A 27,042-nucleotide genomic window follows, 5' to 3' on the forward strand; every position below is an offset into this window, starting at 1 on the left:
AATTCATCTGAGATGCTATTTTACTAAGGAGAGGGTTAAAGGAGTTCTGCCTTTGTTTTCATGGGGAGGAATTCAAGAATATTATTACTCTTCAGATTTTCTTTTGAGTTTGAGGTCTTTACATTCATTAAAGACTCACAATCTTTCTGGACACATCTTTGAAGGCTTGTTTTACTTGCTTATTCCTTAGGGTGTAAATGAAAGGGTTGAGTAAAGGGGCAATTGAGGTGTTGAGCACAGCTACTCCCTTATTGAAGGCAACTCCTTCTTTTGCTGAGGGTTTTACGTACATGAAGATGCAGCTGCCGTAAGAGAGGGAGATGACAATCATGTGGGAGGAACACGTGGAAAAGGCCTTCTTCCTTTGCTGAGCAGAGGGGATCTTCAGAACGGTCCGGATGATGTTTGCGTAGGAGAGAATCACCATCACCAGGGTGACCACCAAGGTCACAACTGCTAAGATAAAGTCAGCCAGCTCCAGGAGTCGTGTGTCTGAGCAGGATATTTCTATGAGGGGTCCATAGTCACAATAATAATGATTCAAGACATTGGAGGCACAGAAATCCAGTTGACTGGTTAAGATGATTGGGGATACAATGATGAGGAATCCCCCCAGCCAGGAGCAAAGAACCAGTTGGATGCAGACTCTGTTGCTCATGATGGTCGTGTAATGCAGGGGTTTGCAGATGGCCACATAGCGGTCATAGGACATGGCAGCCAGAAGGTAAAACTCTGTTGCCCCAAGGAATATGGCAAAGAAATACTGAGTGAAGGAGCCAGCAAAGCTGATGCTCTTGTTCCCGGTTGAGATGCTGAACAGTAGCCTAGGAGTAAAAGTGGTTGTAAAGAAAATTTCTAGGAAGGAGAAGTTCCGGAGGAAGAAATACATGGGAGTCTGGAGATGGGAGTCCAGCAGTGTAAGGGTGATGATTGTCAGGTTACCTAAGATGCTGAATACATAGGTGAGGAAGAGAAGTATAAAGATTACAAATTGAATCTCTGGGATGTCTGTCAGTCCCAGCAGAATGAATTCTGTCATATAGGTGTGGTTTCTCATTGCTGCCCTTTGCTGCCTATGAAGGTACAAAGGAAAGAAGTCAGTGATGAGAACGGAAGAGGAGCCCAGGAGCATTTAGAAGAGGTTAAGCTTTTCTTATTGAATTGGTTCAAATGCCTTTTTTTCCTGTCATTTTGATGTGGATGAGGTTTTCTATGGGACAGAGGGTGACTCGTCACAAGAACGATTTCCCTGAAGTCTCACGTGGGAGGGTGTCCTCCGTGGCCCCTTCTCAGGCTCCCCCTCAGCTCTCCTAGCCTGTCTTCTAAACCAGTGCCTACGTGATCATTTTCTGTTTTCTATTTTTATTTCCACTTTGAATGATAGCCCTAGTTTTGCTTTTTCATTGCTTCTGCTCATTTGGCAGTGACACCTCATTTCTGTAACTTTCTTGGTCTCTGTGTGAGAAGGAAAGCTCACCTGTTAGCTGCAGTTGAGGAGCCTTCAGGAGGGGATCAGCAATGCTGTTGTAACTGTGATGACCAAAGATGGCCTAACTTCCCTTTGATGTTTTTGAATTTGTGGACCATTGTAACTAATATTATCAGTCTGTAAATCTTTGCTGCCAGTGTCAGCTTTTCCTCAGGCCCTAGTTCTCCTGTCTTAGATGGTTTTAGCAGAGAAATAGATGGTACCTCTCCAATCAGATCCCTGCTATAATTTTCTTCCGTATCCATGTCTATTATATTAATAAGTATGTGATATTCCTCTGGCTAGACAAATATAACTGGAATCAAAAGTTGCAAGCCTCACTTACAAGTTTCTCATGAATAACTTGAATGATTAGGGGGCTATTTATACCATACTTTGAGAATTCAAGTAATTAGTTTTTGCTTATTGATAAGGAACAGGTTTCTGAATATTTACATCTTTTTATTATACATTTTACCATAAATTTATAATAAAAATTACTTAACTTCTGTTTAAACTTCTCCACAATTCTCAAGTTCTCAAAGCCATTTTCAGCAGATAACTTATGTACAATATTTGTCTTTTTGTGACTGGCTTATTTCGTTTAGCATAATGTTCTCAAGGTTAATCTATATTGTACCATGTGATAGGACTTCCCCCCTTTTGAGGTTAAATAATATTCCATTGTACATATATATTACATTTTGTCTACCTATTCATCTGTAATGGATGTTTGGGTTGCTTCTATCTCTTGATTATTGTGAAAATGCTGCTGTAAACATGGGTGTGCAAATATATCTTCAAAATTCTACTTTCATTTCTTCCGGGTGTACACCCAGCAGCATATCTTGCTGGATCCTATGATAATTCTATTTTCAGTTTTGCTGGATACCACCATACTGCCTTCCAGACTGGCTGCATTCTATGTGGATTTTTTACATCAAAATGAGTATCTGAAAATCTGTGACACAGAATAAATTCAGAGAGATGTCTGATTCTAAGATAAGAATTAACACATAGGATGCATTCTTTTCAGGCATTGACCATTTTCTGTTTTCTGTGTATATGTCACCTTTCCCCAAAACAGACTGTAAGTTCCTTAAATGCAGAGGAAGGGCAAGAGAACCAACACTTGCTGAATGATTGTAGTGCTGGTTTTATGCTAGGCTCTTCATAAATACATTCTTCCTCTTTTGGTATTCTTTTACTCCTCAGTAACATTGGCAAAAACACACAGTATAATCAAAATACATGGTTATTAAATAAATGAAAAAAGGTAGTGCCCTTCTCTTTCTTTTACCCCCTCCCCACCATTTTATTCTCTGTTTACCCTTTGTCCTTGAAAATCAACCATATAAACTGTGCGTTTTCCTAGCTTTTTTTGTCTAACAGTGAATAGGAACTTTCAAGAGTTAGTCTAGGGTAAAGTCTCTTCAATCTATAAATTGATGTTATCACTTCCCTTCTCTCTTCCACTGATGAATGATCAATGAGTCATGTAGTCTCTGGTGAGATTTTAGGAGCTGAGAGCCAGGCCTCTGTTAGCAAGGTTGTATTTTGAGATTTTCCTTGTTCATAGTTGGTGCTCCTCTATCCCCAAACAATAAAAATCTGTATTTCTGTTATGTGTTACTGAGGGTGAGGGGGATACAATAATTTTAAAATGACTTAATGCATGTAAAGTTTGTTTGGGCACAGAGTTCCTTCATGCTTTGTTTTCGTAATACTGACCTGTCACTGATGGAAAGAGAAACCTCAGAAAGCACATGATTTCAGGAGGGGCTTTCAGGAACTACTTTAAATTCTTACCCCTGACACTTAGAGAGAGGTGTTCATTTGTACCTGGGCTCCTCCATCTGTGCTCTCTAAGCTCCCTGGATGGGCTGAGGCACTTTGCATAAGATACAGGTACAGCCCGAACACAGAACCAGGAAGTGGGCTACCAGATTATGTGGTCATAATATTCTTTTTCAGAAATGTTGGCATTTATTCCAAGAAAGAAGCTTTGAATTTTAGAATCAATTAGGCATTTTCATATTGTTCTGATCTTTTAAGTTTCCTGAAATAAAGAAATCCTTAGCCCCACTCCCTCCGTACATCCCTGGCCCGTGTGCCTATCTGGAACACCAGAGAGCCATCTTTGCCATTGTCCCTAGGAACGTCCCAATCACAGGATGTGTGGAACCTGGTAATGCCATCCAGTACCTGAATGTCCAGGCTCTTGCACTTCCTAGTCATTAATTGTTGGTCTTTGGTGAACAGATGTATGTTATCATTCAAAATTTCACATTCATATTCTATATAAATTCTATGATAATTCTGTTTCAATAATTTTACAAGGATGTTCATTATAGCCTTGTTTATAAATGTAAAAATTTGGAAACAATTAAAGTTTCCATCAGTATGGAAGTGACTAAATAACTTGGCACATCCAAACTATAAAATGCAATACACCAATACAAATAAATGGGAAGTATTTATGTGAACTCACTTGGAAAGATATATTTGATATATTGCTAAGTGAGTAAAGCAAGCTGCTGAACAGTAGTGTATTATCCCATTTGGGTTAAAAAGTATATATCGTATATGCTCTAAAACTATATTTTTACGTGCGTATTCACATAGATCTGGAGAAATTTTCAGTATTGCTTTTATGGAGTTAGATGGGAAGTGGAGGACATAAGGGGAGCTGTCTCCTTTTACTTTGTATTTGTCTGTGTTCCATGAATACTGTAAAACAAGCGTGAGTTACTTTTTAATTAAGAAAAATCACAGTAATGTAATTTCATGCTCTATAATCACAAACAGGTAACACTGATTTAACTAGAAGCTGAGAATATACTTACACTTGACTTTCAGGGAAAGTTCTGTAGGGTTTTACCCGTGCACCTCTATGGAATGAATCACAGTTTAGAAGTCAGATGTGGAGGAAAGATGGCATAAAACTGAACTTGTCTGCCTTCCCACCGCTACTTACTGACCTAATTCATCACAAAAGTTCACAAACTTATGAAAATTTGGTAGAAAAACTCCTACTCCTCCTGCTGTATATCAGCTTAGCTGTCATTTGCCACTTCTTATCTCCACATAAAATGTAAAATGCCCCCCAGCCAGCAGGTAATCCTTTGAGGTGTGATTTATTTAAGTTAAATGTGTTTATGGTAGTGATAATAGAAACCACCCTCCCTTCAAAGTCTAGTTTCCTCCGTTCTGACTCATCTGAGCCTGGATATGTGCTGCTTCTGATTTTACACCAGATGGAAGCATATTTTAAATATTCTATTCGGGGGAGACCTCAGCATAATCAGATGAGGAAGGAGAGAAAAGATCCCAGGAGACCCCCATTCAGAGCATGCTAATGAGCCCTATTTGCTGAGAACTCTGGAATTGAACTTTTAATAAGGGATTGGGGAAGAAGTCCAAAGAGACGCTGAGGAAGTTAGCAGGAGAGCATCAGTATAGTTCAAAAGCCTCGTGGAAGCTGGAGTAATGACAACGATGAAAAATAATCGTGGGAACTAGAACAACAGTATATTTTTTGAGCCATTTACCATGTGCTACGCATAACGCTACACAACACACCTTCATTACATTGTGCATAATGCTGGACGACATACCTTAATTATTTAATGTTCCTAGCACCATATGCCTCCTAAAGAACAAGGTGTAGGAGGCCATTTGCCTTCTGTTGCCGTGGTACTCTTACATTGGTCAGGTAACACGAGCCATGTAGAGGGTTTAGCGTTTTCCCCATTAGACCCTTTCCCTTCACTTTAGTCTTCTGTGCCCTGAAGATATTCACTGAAAAGGAAAAGTCTACCAAATTTCTGATAGATGTGCGTGGTGGATGTGTGTGTTTGCCGCAGGAGACTTATGGTGAGCACTCAGTCATAAGGTATTACAAGTGTCCTCAGCTTCAGTCACACTGTGAGAGGTCCATCCTTATTCCTCTACCCCAAACCTCCTGGTTAACCAATCCTCCAACTTTTTTTTTCATTCTAAGTCTCTGATTATATAGACAAACCATTATCTTCTAAGCACTGAATGGTATAGGTCTAACTCTCTAGACATCTCTCCTTCCAGACAGAGTGACAGCTGTTAATATCAAAGTTCTGCTGGTGGAATGATTTCCCTTCCCAACTACTTTTCATGGCCGTGCCTCAGTGGTGTTGTAACACCACGGTAGTCCACCGCTGGCTCATGTCAGTGTATTGCACAGAGCCATCTGTAAAGAAGGCTTTATTTTCTCTTCCCTAGTCCATTAGTCATTGGGAACCCGCCTCCCTGACCCTCACCAAACATGAAGTTGCAGGTGTGGTTTGAGGTAGCAGAGGCACCAGAGGAAGGGTTAATACATCAGGAGTGCGAGCCTTCTGCCTGTGCATGTTGCTTCTGCTTTGAAGGGTCTGCATGAGCTTCATCTCCTATGTCTCACTTCCACTTGAAGCTGGGGCATTTTTAGACACTTCTATTTTTATGACTTAGTGAAAGATATTCACTCAGTTCATGATGAGTAGTTCAAGGTACATGTTTTTAGCTTGCCCCACGAATAGACATTCAGTCTGTGCCAGGCCCAGTAACGAGCAAAACACTTATTTCTCAAAACAGCAAGTTAATTGCTAAAGATGGTGTGGATTTATCTTAGGGGGTTTGTATTAAGACTTACCTACGGGAGCATGCCACAAATTCTACACTGCGTCCTGATCTCCCACCGACACTCTGAATACAGTGAAATCCACAGAGTCATAAGGACTCTGCTTGCATCAAAGTCTGGGCCATCTGGAGAGCTTTCCCTTATTGTGAGCAGTTTTATGGATTACTTAGTACGTGGGCCAGAACAGCAGTCACCAATGTGGTGTATATTATCTCATCAATGTAGTGTATTGTACTTTTTGATTCCTCTTAGGAGGTACAAAATGTAGTAATTTTTATTCTAATTTGAAGGTATACCCTGATATGCCCTTAGACATCTGGAATTCCAGAAACTTCACTGAGGAAGCAGGGAACGACAGTGTCTTGGAATTTATCTTCTTCCCCTGGGCAAGCATGTGTCTTACCATGGAATCCAGCTACTTGTTTCTTAGGTCCTCTTGTCCTCAGTGTCGTGAACAGACCCACAGCTTGAAGTAGAGCCAGCCAGCTGAGCCAGGCTGAGTTCACCAGCCCACAGAACATCACACTGGTTCAGTACATCGATCTCTGTAGCTATTCAAGTCACCAAACAATCAAACCAGGAGTAAGTGGTAGAGTTGGGGTAGCCAGTTGCTAAATTTATCAGTGAACCAACCAGATACCTGAGGGAGTAGTTGAACAAGGAGTGATATAATCTGATGACATGTGCTTTAACGGAATTACAGGTTTTGAAAATAGAGGACAGTGGTCTGTAAGAGGCAATGGAGAGAATGGAGAAGAATCTGAAAAGAAAAAAACCATGTATGTGTATGTATAACTGAATCGCTTTGCTGTATACCTGAAACTGACATTGTAAATCAACTGCACTTCAGAAAAATTTTGTTTTTAAAAAGGAAAAAGAAATTTTAAATTTCTCTTCTGTCTCCAATAAGATAATTAGTTTCAATATCATCCATGTGTATGATAATGAATGGGAAAATGACGAAAGAATGGAAGAGAATTAAGGATAAGAGAATACATATATGAGATGCTCCCTAACTTCTCCAGGTGGTAGTATCTGCTCTGTCCTCTCCCTTTTGATTGCGTTGGTGTATTTCTGCTCTGATATTTAGCATGAGGTCTCCTACTGGTTATAAGGGCCTTGAGGGTAGAACCGTGACTTTTCATTCATTTATCTGCAGCGTTTTTTGCAGTCTTGGTGTAAGTAGACCATCAATAAATGTTACTCTACTGACTATCTCGTGAATAAAAAAAAAAAAAAAAAGGCAGTGGAGAGCGAGGAGGGTACCCACCCCCTCTCCAGGATCAGAAATATGTGAAGGACAGGTGTGCTGAGAGTTTTCAGAGGATTTTGAAGATGACAGATCACTCGGGGGTAATGAAGGAGGATCTAGAGAGTTTTCTGGTAGTGATTAAGCTGACAGGGAGGAAATAACAGGATGTAATTCGTTCTGAAGTTCTTTTAGGAGAAGGAACATGAGCTGTAATTGTTACCTCTTCTGGGCCTGTTAGTCAGTGCCGAGGGCAGAGTGTTGAAAGAGCTGGGCCAGAGCTAGTTGAGGTAGTGCCTTGTGGACTGTGGTGAGGAATTTGGAATTTAAGTAATGGGAAGCTCTCAGAGGGTTTTAAGAAAGAAAGTGACATGATATGATTTATATTTTTAAAAGATGAAACCATGAGACATTGTTTTCCTCAGTCTGTCTCACTACAGTTTTTGTTGTTTTTGTTTTTTAACATTTTTTATTGATTTATAATCATTTTACAATGTTGTGTCAAATTCCAGTGTACAGCACAATTTTTCAGTTATACATGAACATATATATATTCATTGTCACATTTTTTTCTCTGTGAGCTACCATAAGATCTTGTGTATATTTCCCTGTGCTATACAGTATAATCTTGTTTATCTATTCTACAATTTTGAAATCCCAGTCTTTCTCTTCCCACCCTTCGCCCCCTTGGCAACCACAAGTTTGTATTCTATGTCTGTGAGTCTATTTCTGTTTTGTATTTATGCTTTGTTTTTTTTTTTTAAGATTCCACATATGAGCGATCTCATATGTTATTTTTCCAGTTTCTGTTTTTAATTGAAGTATAGTTGATTTACAATGTTGTGTTAGTTTCAGGTGTACAACAAAGTGATTCAGTTATACATAATATATATCTATGTTCTTTTCAGATTCTTTTCCATTATAGGTTATTAGAAGTTATTGAATATAGTTCCCTGTGCTACACAGTAGGTCTTTGTTGTTTATATATTGTATATATAGTAGTGTGTATATGTAATCTCAAAATTAATTTATCGCTCCTCCCCCCGCTGCTCTCCTCTTTGGTAACTATAAGTTTGTTTTCAGTGTCTTTGAGTCTATTCCTGTTTTGTAAATAAGGTCATTTGTATCATTTTTTTAAGGTTCCACCTATAACTGATATCATATGATTTCTCTTTCTCTCTCTGACTTAGACTTCACTTAATATGATAGTCTCTAGGTCCACCCATGTTGCTGCAAATGGCATTATTTCATTCTTTTTTATGGCTGAGTAGTTTCCCATTGTATATATATGCCACATCTTCTTTGTCCAGTCATCTGTTGATGGACACTTAGGTTGCTTCCATGTCTTGGCTGTTGTAAATAGTAGTGCTGTCAACATTGGGGTTCATGTGTCTTTTTGAATTAGAGTTTCCTCTGGATATATGGCCAGGAGTGGGATTGCTGGATCATATGGTAAGTTTATTTTTAGTTTTCAAAGGGACCTCCATACCGTTCTTTATAGTGGCCACCCCAGTTTACATCCCCACCAACATTTCACTACAATTTTCATGGCGGTAATTTGCTCTGCCAAATTTCTTTAGCCAGTTTTGTTTACAGGACTTGGCTGTCATTTGGAAAAAAAAAGTAACATATCCTAGCCTATAAGGTGTTTTCATCTTTTGCTCTCAAGTTCTCATGTTCTCTTTTCCTTCTGTATGTGTGGGAAGATCACACTTCTTGGATCTTTTGCATTTGTTAACTCGTTTTGGCCAGTGGGTTTTGGGTGGAGCTTTTAATCGCAGGTTTGAGACATTTCCTGTTTTGTGTGTTTCCTGTTGTGACCCTTGAAGCATCTTATGTGGGGATGGCAGCATTATAAGATGATGCAGAAGTTACCATGTGGAGCAGAGTTGGCTGCTGACCCACACTGAACATATAGTATGAGAGGTTATAAACTTTGGTTATTTAAGCCACTGAGATTTTGAGGCTGTTTACTTCTATAGTACACTGGTACACTGCTTCTCTTGATTGCATTTTAATAGGAAGAAGACTCAAAAGAAAATAATTTAATTCCTAATAGTAGATCGTAGATATAAGGGATAGTTTAACGGGGAACACACTTTTATAAAAGGGTATGTGCGTCTCCTAGACTTCTGAAAACATGCTTAGACAGCTTTTGTGAAAATCTGATTCTCCTTTTAATTTATTTACCTATAAATATCCCTGAGAAAAGGAGAAAAAAACTCTTAAAATAATGTTAAACAAGGTGACATTAACAGAGGATTTGTCTGTGGATATCTCTACAAAGAAATAACTATGTGGTTCAAAATAGGCTTTAAAGTGTTCAGGAGAGAAAGAGTTTGGCCCTTTAAAAAACTAGTAGATGATAAAAAAGCTTATGAAAGCTTACTTGAATCCTGTGTAATAAAGACATCATTTACTCATGTTTTTAAATTAATTGAGCATTTATTGAGTGCCTGTTATAGGCGTGGCACAGTGTTATATGCCCTCAAGTCTAGGAACCAAAGCCATTGACCCATACTCTTGAAATTCCATCTTACCATTTCTAACTTTTCAACTCCTAACCACCAGTATCCCACTGTGGTCTGACTTCTTCCTACCCCACCCCCAAGTTCCACATTTTCTGAAAATGGCTGTGATCAATAACAGTAGCCTAATTGTCAGTTCTCATGCTTTCATTCTTCATATTAATTGCTCTCTGCAGCATTTCACATTGCCAAATAACCTGTGTTTCTTGAGACATTCTCTTATGAATCCCACAGTTCTGTGGACTTTCTTATCTTCTGCCTCTTATGCTCTTCAAATTATGAGAGGATGCTAAGAGTTTAGTATTTGAACTTCTGTACTTGCTTCTATTCGTGGCCTCCTCTGTTTCCACATCAGTTGCCATCTACATGGTAAGGATTTCTAAATTCACAGATCTTGTCCCAAATCCAAATGGCTTGACATTTTGAGCATTTAATTTATTTAAAGTGGGATTTAACTTAATTCAAAACTAAAACTTTTATCTCCACAACTCTTTTCCTTCTCTGTTTCATTTAATTGAAATGAATGACAACATTTCCTCAATCTTGTTGGACTGAAAATTTGTGCTCCCACCACCAATATTCTTTCTACCTGTTTCTTCTCTATTTTTGCTTGCTTGACCTATTCCTACTTGTCAAGACTCAATTTAAATGGCACCTGCTCTGAAAACTTTTTGACTTACTAACTCAGATTGAGCTGCTTTTTCATTAATAAAACCTAATCATTTCTTTATATGAACACTTAGGTTGTATTTTTTTAATTTCCAAGTCTCTCTCACTGTCCTGGAGTTTAACTCTTTATTGGATATCTAGTAACTGGCAGAGAGTTTGGTATGTAGTAAGGATTCACCCATTAAGGTTTTAATTCTGAAATTCTTTAAAGTTTCATAAGCTTCTTGACTGTATCCTTGAAGGCTTGTTTTACCTGTTGGTTCCTTAGGGTGTAAATGAAGGGGTTCAACAAAGGTGCAGCTGAAGTAATGAGTAGAGCGGCTCCCTTGTTGAATGAATCCACTTCTTTTGCTGTGGGCTTAATGTAAATGAAGAAGCAGCTTCCATAAGAGAGAGAGATGACAATCAGGTGGGAAGAACAAGTGGAAAAGGCCTTTGTCCTTTGCTGGCCAGAGGGGAGCTTCAGAACAGTCCTGATGATGAATGTGTAGGAGAGAATCACTAGCACCAGAGTGACCACCAGGGTCACTGAGGCCACAAGGAAGACAACCTTATCTATGAGGCTCGTGTCTGAACAGGAGAGTTCCCGAAGGGGCTCATTGTCACAGAAATAATGATTCAGCCTGTTGGAGGCACAGAAGTCCTGCTGACTCATCAGAGTGGTTGGTGGTATAATAACCACTAACCCAGCCAGCCAGGAGCAGAGAGCCAGCTGGGTGCAGGCTCTGCTGCTCATGGTGGTCGTGTAGTGCAGGGGCTTGCAGACGGCCACATAGCGGTCATAGGACATGGCGGCCAGAAGGTAAAACTCTGTTGACCCAAGGAATATGGCAAAGAAATACTGAGTGAAGCAGCCAGCAAAGCTGATGCTCTTGTTTCCTGTTGTGATGCTGATCAGGACCCTAAGAATGAAGATGTTTGTGAAGGTAATTTCTAAGAAGGAGAAGTTCCGGAGAAAGAAATACATGGGGGTCTGAAGGTGGGAGTCCAGCAAGGTGAGGATGAGGATCGTCAGATTTCCCATCATGCTGAGCAAATAGGCAAGGAACAGAAAGGTGAAAACCACCATCTGGAGTTCAGGGACATCTGTTAGACCCAGCAGGATGAACTCAGTCAATACGGTTTTATTTTGCATTGCTTAAAAAATTTTGAGTCTCAAGGTAAAATGGTAATAATAAAAGGTGAGAAAGGAAGAGGTATTCTGAAAGGGACATGAAATCTGAAGAGAACAAAAGGAGAGGGACCATGAACTTTTCCTCTGATGACATGACCCAGCCCAGCAGCCCATTTGAATGGTGTTGGGTTCTTGCCAGTCCTGTTTGCCCTATATAGAAAGTTCTTATTATGATTTCTCCAAATGTACTCTCCCCAGTGCCAATATGAAATAATCGCTTCGTAGATGATGTTTAAATAGTTTTTGAAAAGAGTTAATAAAGGAATGCCTGCAACAGCTGTCTCCTTCCAGAAGTTACTAATTTTCTTTCCCCTTTATTCACTTTCCTTACTTCTCACTGGTTCCACTTATTGCCCTGCTTCCTTTGCCTGCCTAACTCTTCTTAGATGAGCTCGTTTTCTTACGCTTCTCTGCCATTTTTGTTTTTATTTTTCATACAATCATATCAGCCTCTCATTTTCCTTCCTGTTCAACTCCCTCAATTCCCTCGATGCCAAGAGTACCAGCTCCTCACTTCTTCTTCAACAGACCCTCCTTCTCTGTCTGTTAGAATTCAAAGATTGTGTATTAGATTGAAAAGTCTTCTGTTCTTTGAACCATTCCATATACCTGTCTACAGTTCAGCAAATATTAGATTAGAATAAAAATCTCCATTTACACAAATGCATTCAGAATCTTTAGATCTAGAACTTTGCTTTCCTTTAAGGACAGGCAGATGCTATTACATTTCAAGGAAATTTTAGGAGCTTCAGAATATTTCAAGCAGGAGTTCTAAACTAGGGATCTGTTAATTCTAGATTGGATTTACCATATCTATGAACCCACTAAATCATGTGTAAAACATTTTGGGTATATGGGTATAGAAATTTTACAGGAAAAGTATATAAAAACTATGATCCAGGGTTTTCTAAGGAGTCTTCACGTTTAAGCACTTCAAGAACATTTCAAGTCTCTACTGATTTGTGAGCTCATGTTGTTTAAGAATCACATTATATGAGAGCATCCTTTCTGGCTTATTCAAGATTTTCTATATGTATTGTTTTTTACAAACATTTATAGGGCAGCTGCTTTCAAGCATTTTGACCATAATGCATTCTGCATTTTGTATCATTTTCTGGCAAAACTTGTATATGTCTAACTTAAATAAAGGTTTTACAGAACATTCCTTATTACTGCATGTGGTACGACATAGTATTTTAAATCTTATTTTACTAAAAATTTTTTTTCAAATGCTGATTGCAACCCATTAAATTGATTCCATAAGCCACTAGTGGGATGCAGTCCACAGTTGGAATCAGGGACCGGGAGAAGTTACACAGTGCTCTGGATGCCCTTGCCCTCCTGGTTACCTACCTGAAATCTTCAGGGAAAGGTTGAATATTCACATCTGCATTGGTTTCAGGCTTTACGGCCACAGAGAGGTAAAATCAATGAAGCTGTAAAGAGGGAATATACCTTCTCACTTGACTATCCGAATGGCTATAGTGAGATTTTAGTCCTAAATATTCTTAGAGGTATATAAAATTATAAGACTATATTATTATAAGATAAAATAAAATGTATTGCATTTTCAATGTTATCTGCCACCAAGTCCTATCCAGCATTTCACAGAAGTTACAAAAACTTCCAGGGCTTCTCTTGGTAAGAAATAGTCTTTTCCACTTCCTTACCAGTTTAGTGGGGATTTGCCCATTTCTGTTTTTCCACTCATTAAGACTGGGACTGCATCAGAGTTTTTGGATAGCCTGTCTTTTAAAAGTGGAGCCAGTATAAAGGTTAAAAGAAGGACTTTGAGGAGCAGAGTTGCCCTGGATTTTTCTGTTCTAGGAAAAATGATGTTAATGACCTCAGAAGGCAGAATATGAACTCCCCCTCCCACCTCAGCTGTACTTTACCCAGAGTGACGAAGGTTATATTTGCTCTATTGAGAGATTGCACTGGGGGAGTCAGTTGAGTGAGGAAGCACAAGTTGCCCTGGGGATTCTTGTTTGGAACAGGCTAATGAATGTCCTTTGTCAACAACTCTGGGAACAAATTTTAAATACATGGCTAAGTGATGAGATCCAGAGAGACTAGCTTGGAGGTGAGGTTGGGTGGGCAGTAGCTGCAGAGCAGGGAAGATTGTGGAGTCTTGACATTTGCCTTTCCCCGTGGGTGGGCAGGGCTGGACTTGGCTGTAGAACAACAGCTTAGGTGGAACTGTTTGCAGGTCACAAATGTCCTGAAGAGTCCCATTTGATAAACATTGTTAACCTGGTTGTAATTAGTCCGTTTATAGACTACTGGCTGAAGACAGTAAGCAGTGATTTTCATTTTTCGAAGTGTGTGCATAAATGAAATATAGAACGTATAAAAGGGGAGTGCTCAGTTTGAGATGGGGGTGGGATCCCACTTGACTTGTGAGTCTCTTCTGAGAAAACACTTGCAAATTTCCAGCTTAAGGTAGTGAAGAACTTAAGATATGTATATATTACCTGGGAGGGCTAACCCTTTGCTACCCAAAGACATCTTCATAGCAGTTAATTTATCAGATTCATCACCTGTTTATCAACAGAATTCAAGCATCAGAAGAACCAATGCTAGTGAGCAAAATGCCAGAGTTAGGAACAAAGTACCCACTGTACAAATATCTTATAAATGGCTTCCTTATACATGGTTGCATATAATTCTCATAGCAGTGGTGGGGCCCAGAGAACGAACGTGGTCTCACCAAATTTAACACAATAATCACCTCCACCTTGAGTGACACAAGAAGCTCCATCTCTCTGGTTCTCACTTTCCTCTTCTGTAAAATAGAGACCATGATGCCCTTCAAATAGGCTTATAATTGCTAAGTACCAACTACACAGTACGTGCCTCACAGACGTTTCCCACTTTCTTTTCTCCAATGAGGGAATTACTATACAACTGTATTTGGCAATAGTTCAGTTGTTTCTTTCAATTGTGTTTACAGACAAGAAAGCCAAAGTTACCAGTGGAAACTGCTTGAGTCTGACAGATTGCGAATGCTCTATTTGGGTTAGAGTGAATCTCTTCTTTAGAAAGGGGAGGGAGAGGAAGTAAGTTGAGTGGCAGGTCATTGATGAGCCAGTCTAGGCTGCAAATTGGGCAGGCTTGGAATTTGGGAACAAAGATCAACATAAAATAAAACGAGAGCAAGAGGTGGAAATCTGCTTAGGAAGTGATTCATGGAGGAAATTATTTGATAATTATTTGGAAAGGCTACACTTTTTTTTATGGCTACACTTCTTTTTTCTAAAAAGTTTAAAAAATTTAATACAATTTTAAATCTTAGTCCTTAAATTAAAAGAATTTATTTCCTCCCTGATCTTTATTATTTCTTTCCTTCTGCTGGCTTTAGGTTTTGTTTGTTCTTTTTCTAATTCTTTTAGGTGGTAGGTTAGATTGTTTAATTGAGATTGTTCTTGTTTTTTGAGGAAGGCCTGTACCACTATGAACTTCCCTCTTAGGACTGCTTTTACTGTATCCCACAGATTTTGTGTAATTGTGTTTTCATTGTCATTTGTCTCAAGGTATTTTTAATTTCTTCTTTGACTTCATCACTGACCCATTGGTTTTTTGGTAGCATGTTGTTTAGTCGCCATACAGTTGTTTTTCTCTCATTTTTCCCCCCAGTGGCTGATTTCTAGTTTTATGGCATTGTGGTCAGAAAAGATGCTTGAAATAATTTGTCCTCTTAAATTTGTTGAGGCTTCTTAATACAATTTTTTAAAGATTACTTTCCATTTACAGTTATTACAAACTATTGGCTGTCTTCCCTGTGTTGTACAGTGCATCCTTGAGCCTGTCTTACACCCAGTAGTTTGTACCTCCTGCTCCCCTACCCATACTTTTTTCCCTCCCCCTCTTTCCTCACTGGTAACCACTAGTTTGTTCTCTGTATCTGTGAGTCTGCTTCTTTTTTTGGTTATATTCTCTAGTTTGTTGTATGTTTTAGATTCCATGTAAAAGTGATACCATAGAGTATTTGTCTTTGTCTGACTTACTTCACTTAGCACAGTGTCCTCCAAGTCTATTTATGTTGCTGCAAATGGCAGATTTTGTTCTTTTTTTGTGGCTGAGTAGTATGGAAAATCTACACTTCTTTCTAAAGTTTAGGAAGTACCTAGGTTGCATGATAAGGAAATGACTGAGGTAACTGTGACTGATGGAAGAATGTTATTTTGGAAATGATGACTTTTTTCCAGGAAGCATTCTAATGTCAATAGTTTTTGCTTGATGATTTTATAGTTAGTATATTTATGATGAAGATAGTAGAACTTACGTTTTGTGCATGAGATGCTATAATAAGAATTAGAAAACCTTTGGTCATTTCTGATCTGATGTTGGAAAATTTTAGTTCATAACATTAGTGTTTAAAGTATTTAAATCACTTGAGCTGATAATGATTAGTGCCTTGTATCTAAAGGGCAGATCTTGATGGATAATAGGATAACACTTTCATTCATTCAATAAATATTTATTGAGTACTTACCCTGTGCAGCTACTGCTGTGGGCGCTGAGTATATGACTGTCAACAAAACCACTGAAGTCCTTGCCTAGACATGGCCTAGGGACAATAAATGAATGCACAGGTAAATGTAAAATAAGTGAGATCATCATAAATGTGATAATAAATAAAGCAAGGTGGGTTCCTGATGGAGCAGTCCTTTTATCATTATGTAAATGTCCCTTTGCTTCCCATTTGTAATTTTCTTTGCTTCTGTCTACTTTATCTAATATTAATGTAGCCATATCTGCTTTTTTCTTGATTTTTCATGGCATAGCTTTCTTTATCCTTTTACTTTCAACCTCAGTATGTTGTTGATTTTGAAGCAAGTTTCTAATAATATCATATAGTTGGATTGTTTTAAAAAATAAATTCACTCTGTCAATTTCTTCCTTTTAACTGATGTGTTTAAACCATTTACATTTAAGATAATTATTTATGTGTTCAGATTTGTCTGTCTTTTTATTATTTGTTTCTGTTTATTTCCTTTGTTTTTCTCTCTTTTTTTGGACATATGTAGGTTGTTTGAACATGCTTTAGGATTCCATTTTGACTAATTCATTAATTTAGTATTTTTTAAGAAATACTATTTATTTATTTGGTTTTTTCCCTCCAAACCCCAGGAGGTACTGGAGATTGAACCCAGGACCTTGTGCATGCCAAGCACATGTTCTACCACTAAGCTATACCGCCCCACCCTAATTCAGTATTTTTGATTGTATCACTTTGATTTTCTTAGTGGTTGCTCTGGGTATTACAACATACGTATATTATCACAGTCTACTGGCATAGATGTTTTAGCATTTCAGGTGAAATGTGGAAATCTTACTTCTGTTTAGATCAGTTTACCCACCCCACTTTTAAATATCATTGTCTTCAGTATCAGATGGTGTTAATTTTTGTTTAAGTCGTCACATGTGATTTATAAAACTCAAGAGAATAAGGAAAGTCTATTTTACTTACCCTTATTTCTTCTCCATCCATTGTTCTTTCTTCTTTCTTGTTTCACCAAGATTTGTTATTTTGTAATTTTCTTCTTGTTTGAAGAACTTCTTTTACCTATTCTTTATGGTATGTCTGCTGTTGATAATTTTTCTTGCCTCCAACCTTTAACTATGAGGAAGAGAATTGCTTGCTGACTTTTTTTTTTTTTTTTTAGAATTTTGGAGAAAAATAGTCTTTTGGCTTATTTCAGCCACAATATTTTTAGGTTTTGTTTTTTTTTCAGCAGTCTGTCCTTTTATAAGACTAATATAAAAGTTCATACTATAAGTGAAGTCCTGTCATAACAAAAAAGAAAATATGTGACATTAACTCAGTGGATGGGTAGGCGGTGGTAAAGAAAAATATATTCCAACCTCAGAGTTGGAGATTCTTAATTTGACACAAATGACGTTTTATAAAGCTGTTCACTGCAGGGACTAGTCTGCTGAGTCTCTGGCTCTGAGGGGCATGGTTGGCATGGCTGAAAAGAGCCAGTATTTGTTCAATGTTCTCTGCTGGGTTTAGCTAATGGTCTCAAGAAACATTTGAACTTGGGCAATAAGTGGTTGGTTTGCAACTAGATTAGACAGTAAGAGATTGCAGACATTAGGGATAACATAGGTTTTTGCAAAACCAACTGGTTCTGGACCTCAAACAGTCAGAGATAAGGTTGCTAACTTCCCACATGAACCTTTTGTTTTGGATGGTCCCTAAAAGTAGATGCTGTTAATGTAGAGAGGCATGAGGAGAAGTAAGTGAAGAAATAAAGCAGGTGTAAGAATTCAGTCTGGAAAGGGTTTTTTTTGGTTTAGTCACTGGTGCAAGGCACTGCCTGGAGGCACATAGATCAAAAGCTTCCTATGCTATTTTTATTTTGAAATACGGAAAAAAAAAAAAAAAGTCCAAGGGCAGTGCATAGAACACTGCCAGGACCCCACAAGTGCCTTTTGTGCCTCTCCCAACCACTAAAATTCTTGTCTCTCTTGAAGTTAACCACTCTTCTGACTTTAACAGTAATAGTTGAAAAGTTATACTTTTCTTTATAGTTTAACCAAATTAGCAATCGTTCCAAATTCTATCATTCAGTTTTGTTCCTTAATTTTTTCTATACAAGCAATGAGACTGCTCAGGACTGTGTTTGTGAGATTTGTCCTTTATTTGTGTATAGCTCAGGATTGCCTGCTCTTGTTGCTACCTAGTTTGCCATTGTATGAACATACCAGAATGTGTTCATTGCTTCCCTTGTTGACAGGCATTTGGGCTGTTTCCATGTTTTGGCTACTATAAATAAGGCTGCTATGAATGTAATACACAACTCATTACATATGTGTATCAAATTCTTTGTATAACTTTAGATGGAGATAGTTAATTTCTATCATTTCTTCTTTTGTGGCATGAATTTTCCCCTTAATTTAAAAAAATTGTGGTAAAATACACATTAAAAAAAGGAAGAAAATTCTGACATACGGTGCAACATGGATGAATCTTGAGGACATTATGCTAAGTGTAATAAGCCAGTCCCAAAAAGACAAGTGCTGTATGTTTTCACTTACATGAGGTATTTAAAGTTGGCAAAATAATAAAAACAAAGCATTAATGGTAGTTGCCAGGGGCTGGGGGATTGGGAAACTGGGGATTATTGTTAAATGGATATAGAGTTTGAGTTTTACAGGATGAAAAGAGTTACAGAGATGGGTGGGCATCATAGTTGGACAACATTAGGAGTGTATTTATTACTTAAGAGCTATACATTTAAAAAAGGCTAAGATGGTAAATATTATGTTATGTGTATTTTACCACAATAGAACAAATTGGAAAGAAAGCATACAGAATGATAACATTTATGCAAAGTTTAAAACACACACATACAAACTGTTTTACATATAGTTTGCATTTGCACAGGTATGTAGGTATAAAGGAACACAAGGAAACCAGAAGTGCTCAGCTCTAGGTAAGGATACTTCTGGAGCTTGGGAGATCATGGCCGTGATCTTTATACAAGGGACTTGTGTTGTATTAGAAATAGACTCACAGACAGAGAATACAGACTTGTGGTTACCAGGGGGGTGGAGGGTGGGAAGGGATAGACTGGGATTTCAAAATTGTAGAATAGACTACACTGTATAGCACAGGGAAATATACACAAAATGTTATGATAACTCACAGAGAAAAAAATGTGACAATGAGTGTGTATATGTCCATGAATAACTGAAAAATTGTGCTGAACACTGGAATTTGACACAACATTGTAAAATGATTATAAATCAATAAAAATGTTAAAAAAATGTTTAATAAGCTGAGCTTCCAGTACATCATGTGTTTCTTTATATTATTCTTGGTATGTTTCAGTTATTTTCTAACAGCAATTTGAAGTCTCACAAAACTCCAGGCTGTACATTTCCCTAGGATCCTATTATTGGCTGGGCTGCATTCTCCTCAAATTCATATGTTGAAACCCTAACCCCCATTACTTCAGAAAGTGACTATATTTGAAGATAGGATCTTTAAAGAGGTAATAGGTTAAAATGAGATTATTAGCATGATCCCTAATCCAATTTAACTGTGTCCTTCTAAAAACAGGAGATTAGGCAGATGGTGCACAGAGGGAGCATCATGTGAAGACACAGGGAGAAGACGGTCATCTACAGCCAGAGGAGAGAGGATTCAGAAGAAACGAACCCTGCCGGCACCTTGATCTTGGACTTCTAGCTTCCAAACTGTGAGAAGACATAGTTCTCTTGTTTAAGCAAAAAATGAAAAAGTGTCTTCTTCATCTTTTGGGTGCGTTTCTACATATATCTGTTACTCTCCTTATATACTATAGTGATCAGGTCTTCATTGCACACGCTCATTTCTTTTTCTGCTTGTTCTATTGATTAAGAGAAAGATAGTGAAAAGCTTACTGCTCTCTTGCTGCACCTGCACTTTGTAAATATATATGTCATAGGAAGTATGTGGTCTTTGTCCCTGTTCCTGGCACAGCGCTCCTAAAACTCTTGAAATCTTCTGATTGATAGGGGTGTCTTTTGTTACCTTGTGTTTATGCTCATAAGGAAACTTAGGGTGGGGACCCTAGGTAGCCTCCGAATGGGGCTGATCTTTAGAAAGACCAAAGGACTAGAGGACTGAAGCTGTCAGCCCTGTCCACTGCCTCTGGGGCGGGGTGAGTGAGAGAGGGAGATTACCACACAAACTCTTGAACAGGGAGGTGAGGGGAACTTCCAGATTGGGGAGCACATCGAGATGCTGGGAGGGCTGAGCATGGAGACTCCATGCTGCCCCATCCTCCATACTGCGCTCTATGAAACTCTTCCATTTGGCTGTTCCAGAGAAGTGTCCTTTATAATAAACTAGTAATAGTGCAGCAGTCACATGTTAACGGTAGGCAATATTTGGAAGGAGAAACACCAAAATAATAATGTTTATTCTGGATGTTACAGTTTCTATGGTTTTCTTTTTTCAGTTTTTGTATCTATTTTTGAATTTTCTATATTAAATATTGTTATGGGTGTAATTTTAGATAAGAAGGCTATCTTGTTGCATTGCATAAACCATGTGTGAACAAATAATTAGAAACAGGTTTCTGATGGGACACTGGAATCTTAGTGCTTTTGATGCTTGGACTGAGCTTGTTACTACTGCTGCATCTTTTTCTCTCTCAGGAAATTATCTTTATTTCTTGGCTTAGGATTTTTTTTTTGTAAAGTAAATTATATTTTTAATTCAATGGAGGGTTTTGAATCAGGTCCTCCGAGGAATTTTTTATTCACACCTATTTTGTGCACACCTGTTGGAAATGAAGGAAATAAATAGGGTCATAAATGTAAAAACCTGTTCGAGCAGAGAAAATCAGAACATTCACTTTCGCAGAGCCAGAGTGTCTTCCTAACTCCTCCTTGCCCTTTGGACTTTATCTTCCTTTCAGTTATCCAGAGTGCACAGAAGTATATCTTAATTTTAGAGTAGGATGGTATTATATGTTTAGAAACCATGTGTATATATATGGTGACTGTAGCTTCCCAGGGGCAAGGGGCTGGGAATGCACTTAGACGATCCTACTAGTAACTTTTTGTTTAACTGTGAAGCTCACTGTGGTCATTTGAGGTGTAGCCTCCTGGTGAAACGATGAAGAATGTCAGAGGTAAGTACTGGGGTGTTTTCAAGCCAGGCCTGTTTCAGCAAATAATTTATAGAGAAGGCGTTTGTGATTATGTTTCACTCTAGTAAAAAAAATGATTATTTTTTTCAATATTTATTTGTTTTTGATATTTTATTGAGAAATCCAGTTATTTCTGAGGTTATTTATAGAGCTCATGAATCTTCACCAGTTGGAAACGTGGGCAGGACGCATTTTATGCATCGTTAAGCTGGTGCAACACCACGTGCCGTGGTCTGACTGACACACAGGAAGCCCTTTCCTAATTTCTCTCTGCCGGTCTTTTTTTAATTTTTTATTTTTATTGAAGTATAGTTGATTTACAATGTGTATTAGTTTCTGATGTACAGCATCGTGATACAGCTATATATACATATTCTTCTTCAGTATAGGTTATTACAAGCTATTGACTATAGTTCCCTGTGCTATACAGATGGACCTTGATGTGTATCTGTTCTGTACATGGTAGTTTGTATTTGCCGATCCCAAACTCCTAATTTACTATCTACCTCACTTTCTCTTTCTTTGTCCGTCTCTGTCTCTCATTTATCTATTTTGTCTCTATCTATGTATTTATATCTTATATATCTCAATTACCATTAGTAAACACTCCATTTTTAATATCCCCCCATCTTTCAGTACCTGTATCACCTCTTTGCAAACTATTTGTCTCATAAATCCAGGTTAATGTCCCTTTTTCTTTCACAATGTCTGTTACCTGGCAATGTACAGCAGTAAGTCTGTACCTGGTGGGAGTTGATACTTTTCACCTCACAAAGACAAAAAAAAGCCTCATTTTTTTCAGTGTCAGGGAGCATACACTTCAAAGTTATTTGAGGGTTATATTACAAAAGCGTGAAAGCCATTTAGAAAACAAATTAATTTGTCTTAGGAGATCCTTTTTTCAAAATTCCCCAATGTGAAAGAACTTGAAAACCTAGAACAGTACAGTGCAACAGAAATAAAATGTGAGTCACATTTGCAATTTAAAGTTTTCTGGTCATGTCATTCAAAAGGTAAAAAGAAGCAGGTGATCTTGATTTTAAATAATGTATCTTATTTACCTCCATATATCTAAAATATTAACAGTTCAACATGTATTCAGTATAAAATTATAAATGGTATATTTTATATATTTGTTTTCTAAGTCTTGACATCTGATGTGTATTTCATGGTTATAACACACCTTGGTTTGAACCAGCCACATCTCAAGTGTTCAATAGCCATATATAGCTGATAGCTACTGCATTGAGCAGTGGAGGCCTGGAACATTGAATGAAGAGAGAACATTGAATGAAGATAAATAGCTGAGTAGACCAATATAACTATTATTATGGGGCTAATGCCCAGATCTTGAGTAACCATACTCTTGGGCAGTGGTCTTAATATCACATTGAAAGATGAACTGAGTAGATAGAAATTATATTAATAAAGAGGTCAATTATCTGTTTGGAAGATATATTTTATTTTTGAATATGCAGATTAACATGTTTCCTAAAGTAAAAACTATATAAAAGAGTGTAGTGATTGACGTGTCACTCCCTATGAGTATTTTTATTGTTTTTTTAAGTATAGAGTCATACCAGAGAATGTTTGGATGATGATGAAGTACGTCTAGAAAAGTGGAAGAAATTGATGATGCTGAGAGATAGAGAGAGAGAGAGGGAGGTGCTCCTAGTGGAGCTAAATGCCCTCTTGAGATTATGAGAAAGATTGGCTTCAGAAAAAAAGTATAATATTAATCATGTCCTAAGTACTATTGTAAACATGCTACGTGGTTTATCTCATTTAAACCTCACAGTAACTCTATGATGCAGTATTCCTGATGACTCCACTTCACAGATTAGGAAAACGGAGTACAGAGAGATTAAATAATTTGCCGAAGGTCACTCAGCTAGTAGATGAGAGAGACATGATTTGATCCCAGACAAACTGTTCCAAGGTCCATAGATTTAGCCCCTGTGAAACATGCATCACACTTCTGCTGTCATGAAGGAGGGAAAGCAAAGTATATCTTGATATCCTTCAGCTATTTATCCATTTTTACCCATGTTTTCTTCAAATTGTATTAAAATAGTCATGCATTAATAAAGTTCTCTGCGGAGAACAGAGATAGAAAAAAAGGAAATAAGAGGAACTTAGAAAAAGTCCGGAGAAAGGGGCCATTGAATGACTATTTTCTGGGAGAAATCTAACTTGACCTTTAAATAATGCTTCGTTCACTGGAGGAAAGATCTGGAGAGATTCTGCACCTAGGGCATAATGCTATCTTCCATATATTTGCATTTTATCAGGCACCACAACTTAAAGCAAACGAATTTTAGGATTTAGCTTTTGAGTACAAATGCTTTGGAATAAATAGACTCAATGACCCATCAAAGTATAGCTAAAAAGTGGCCAACTTCTGATCCAATAGGAGATGTCTCAACCGAAGTATGGACTTAAAAAAAAGAGAATTAGAAATAGTGCTATGAGTTGGGAGATCCTAGAATATTTAAAACAATTTTAGTAGCAGTAATTTTAAAAAGAAATTTCCCCAAAGCTTAAGCTCCCTGTGGCACATTTCAGTGGATTTGAGGGAATTATCTCATCAAAATCTGATTATTAAATTCCAGAAGGACATGCATGTGACTGGGTTTGCTTGGTATTATAGATGCGGTCTGCTTCTGTCATATTTTGACATTGCTCTTCAGATCTAATTTCTATGCCTTTTATGTGAAGCAGTCTTGAACCAATGGCAATAGTATGAAGACAGTGATGAGAAACCGTTTGGCAGTAACAACGTTCATCATCCTGGGTTTGACGAATGATCCACAACTAGAGATTTTGGCTTTTAGCTTTCTGTTGATCACATATATGTTAAGTGTAATTGGGAATCTGACCATAATTTCCCCCATCTTGGTGGATTCTCATTTAAAAACAGCTATGTATTTTTTCCTTCAAAATTTTTCTTTCTTAGAAATCTCATTTACAATTGCCTGTGTCCCCACGTACCTCTACATCATATCAAGTGGGGACAAAACCATCACCATCAATGCCTGCTTCAGCCAAATATTTTTTATTGTCCTCTTTGGAGCTACAGAATTTTTCCTCTTGGCTGTGATGTCCTATGACCGCTACGTGGCCATCTGCAAACCCCTGCACCACGTGACCATCATGAACAGCAGAGTCCGCAGGAATCTCATCGTCTGTTGTTGCGTATCTGGCTTATTGATTATTCTCCCGCCCCTTGGCCTGAGTCTCCGCCTGGAATTCTGTGACTCTGTTATTGACCATTTTTTCTGTGATGCTTCTCCAATACTGAAGAATTCATGTTCAGATACATGGTTCATAGAGCAGCTGGTTATACTCTGTGCTGTGTTGACCTTCATAATGACCCTTGTATGTGTAATTCTGCCCTACATACACATCATCAGGATGGTCCTAAGATTACCCTCTGCTCAGCAAAGGAAAAAAGCTTTTCCACGTGTTCTTCCCACATGATTGTGGTTTCCATGACCTATGGCAGCTGCATTTTTATGTATATCAAACCTTCAGCTAAGGATGAAGTGGCCCTTAATAAGGGAATTTCCCTGCTCACGACATCTGTTGCTCCTTTGTTGAACCCCTTCATTTATACCCTGAGAAATAAACAAGTAAAGCAATCTTTCCATGACATCTTGAAAAGACTTGCATTTCTTTCAAAGAAATATTAATTGAAATATATTTCAATTTTCATATTGGGAATTCAAATGAAAACAATAAGTTAGCAGCATATGGGTGGAAACTGAGGCATGGCTGTTGTGGATGTGGTCTTCTAATGCAGAGGAGCAACTTGGGAGTTGAGAAGAAAGTCTAAGAAAGAACCGTGAGGGACCTAGCATCACGCAGATAGGTAGTTCTCTACTTTTCTGAAACTTCTGTCTTTCTAATCTACATTTCAATCAGTTTCTTTTTTTAGTTTTATCAAATACACATTATTCATTAATCTTGTGTATTGAATCTGTTCTTTCCTCTTGGTAACACAGCCTCTTTCAAAGTACTTTCCCTTTTCAAGAGGATAAAAACAAAACAACAAAAAACAAAAAAGAGGATAAAGACATTGTTTCTTAGGAAAATATAAGCTGCCTTTATCTTCAAATCCAACTTTTTAATACTGCCTCACAATAAATATATGGATTTTCACAAAATTATAATAATATTCCTTGCCTCTCCTAATATGCCAAACATATGCCAAAAAACACAACATAAATAAAAGCATAACCAAGTGGTCTTTAATGATAGTCGATAAACTTCCTCTTCTGACTACAGGCATACCTTATTTTAATATACTTCACATCTGTGCTGAAGTATGTACTATTGTAAATGTGTTATGTGGTTTATCTCGCTTAGACCTCATAGTAACCCTATGATGCAGTATTCCTGTTGACTCTGTAGATTAGGAAATGGAGTACAGAGAGATTAAATAATTAACCCAAGGTCACTCAACTAGTAGATGAGAGAAAGGTGACTTGATGCTTTGCAGATACTGCATTTTTTACAAATTGAAAGTTTGTAGCAACCCTTTGTTCTCAGATGATAGTTAGCATTTCTTAGCAATGAAGTATTTTTAAATTAAGATAGTACATTGGTGTTTTAGATATAGTACTGTTACAAACTTAAATTACAGTAAAGTGTAAATGTAACTTTAATATTCACTGGGATACCAAAACATTTCTGTGGCTCACCTTGTTGTGATATTTGCTTTATTGTGTCTGGAACTGAACCCATAATAGCTCTGAGATATGTCTGTAATTATCTCAAAACAACCAGCAAATATGAATAAAACACAAAAGTTATTGACTTACAATCAGACTGTGTTTGAAACAATGAGGGTCAGAGGGGCTGAGATTCTAGAAAAGGCAGAGCTGTGGGAGGAAGGACTGACTGTAGACGGCTGCTTTGCCTCTTGGCCCTGGTGGCCCTTGAGGTCCTTTTCAGCTTCATGACTGTGGGGGGTAGTTTCTTTCCTCTCCCTTTTGATCTTGACTGGCTCTCTGACTTGAATTTGACTTTAGTTGTAGAAGTGAAGTTGTGCCACTTCAGAGATTAGATCATTGGAGACTTGTAGCTTCTCCCTTTTTTTTTTTTTTTTTTTTTGGAACATGTGCTCTGTGGGGATCCAGGAGTCATGAAAAAGTTCAGGAGGGAGAGCATAGCTCAGTGGTAGAGCGCGTGCCCCGCACGCACAAGGTCCTGGGTTCAGTCCCCAGTACCTCCATTAAAAAAAAAAATATTACTCCCCACCTCCCAACAACAACAAAAGTTCAAATACTGTGAGATTGCCATGCAACGAGGACACCCAAGCTAGCCTTGCAGAGGCGAGTAGAGAGAGAGAGACTTGGTTAGCCCCCGTCTCATTCAGCCGTCTTAGCTGTAGTGACCTGTGACCTAAAGTCATCTTGGACATCAGCTCAGTTGAGCCTTTACATGATTCCAAATGCCGTCACCTACAATTGCAACTAAATGAAAGGCCCATGTGAGAGCCATCTAGCTGTCCTGTCTCCACTCAGAACTATAGTGATAAAAATTTATCTTTTCCGCTAAAATTTGGGGTGACAACGCTACACAGCAACAGATACTAACAAATAAGATAGAGTGTTTTGCCTGGGTGGTGGGCCGCAGGGACCTG

General features: G+C 38.0%; 3 protein-coding genes and 1 long non-coding RNA gene across 7 annotated transcripts in view; 2 read left to right on the forward strand and 2 right to left on the reverse strand.

Moving 5' to 3' along the window:
- The window catches only part of LOC141579365 (uncharacterized), a 441,343-nt gene that overhangs the window by 57,310 nt on the left and 356,991 nt on the right, over positions 1 to 27,042 (forward strand). For all 4 annotated transcript variants that reach the window (XR_012510570.1, XR_012510571.1, XR_012510569.1 and 1 more), the window contains exon 2: positions 19,817 to 20,017. This is a non-coding gene — a long non-coding RNA (uncharacterized LOC141579365). The remainder of the gene's footprint in view (positions 1 to 19,816; positions 20,018 to 27,042) is intronic.
- On the reverse strand, positions 128 to 1,057 carry LOC141579504 (olfactory receptor 6C4-like). Its single transcript, XM_074375922.1, has one exon. It carries the CDS (start codon positions 1,055 to 1,057, stop codon positions 128 to 130), a length of 930 nt encoding a protein of 309 aa, XP_074232023.1.
- LOC141579505 (olfactory receptor 2AP1) lies at positions 10,774 to 12,241 on the reverse strand. Its single transcript, XM_074375923.1, has one exon. The coding sequence runs from the start codon at positions 11,701 to 11,703 to the stop codon at positions 10,774 to 10,776; it is 930 nt and encodes a 309-aa protein (XP_074232024.1). The 5' UTR covers positions 11,704 to 12,241.
- Positions 22,841 to 25,087, forward strand: LOC105068526 (olfactory receptor 6C2-like). The gene is given in 2 exon segments (XM_010954409.3): positions 22,841 to 24,846; positions 24,849 to 25,087. Coding segments are annotated over 2 exon segments (948 nt in total). The 5' UTR covers positions 22,841 to 24,137.

The sequence above is a fragment of the Camelus bactrianus genome, chromosome 12 (genome assembly GCF_048773025.1).
Source record: "Camelus bactrianus isolate YW-2024 breed Bactrian camel chromosome 12, ASM4877302v1, whole genome shotgun sequence".
NCBI classification, from domain to species: Eukaryota; Metazoa; Chordata; class Mammalia; order Artiodactyla; family Camelidae; genus Camelus; species Camelus bactrianus.

Coding starts and splice junctions, on each gene's coding strand:
- LOC141579504 (XM_074375922.1), bottom strand. CDS start 1,057: ATGAGAAACCACACCTATATGACAGAATTCATTCTGCTGGGACTGACA.
- LOC141579505 (XM_074375923.1), bottom strand. CDS start 11,703: ATGCAAAATAAAACCGTATTGACTGAGTTCATCCTGCTGGGTCTAACA.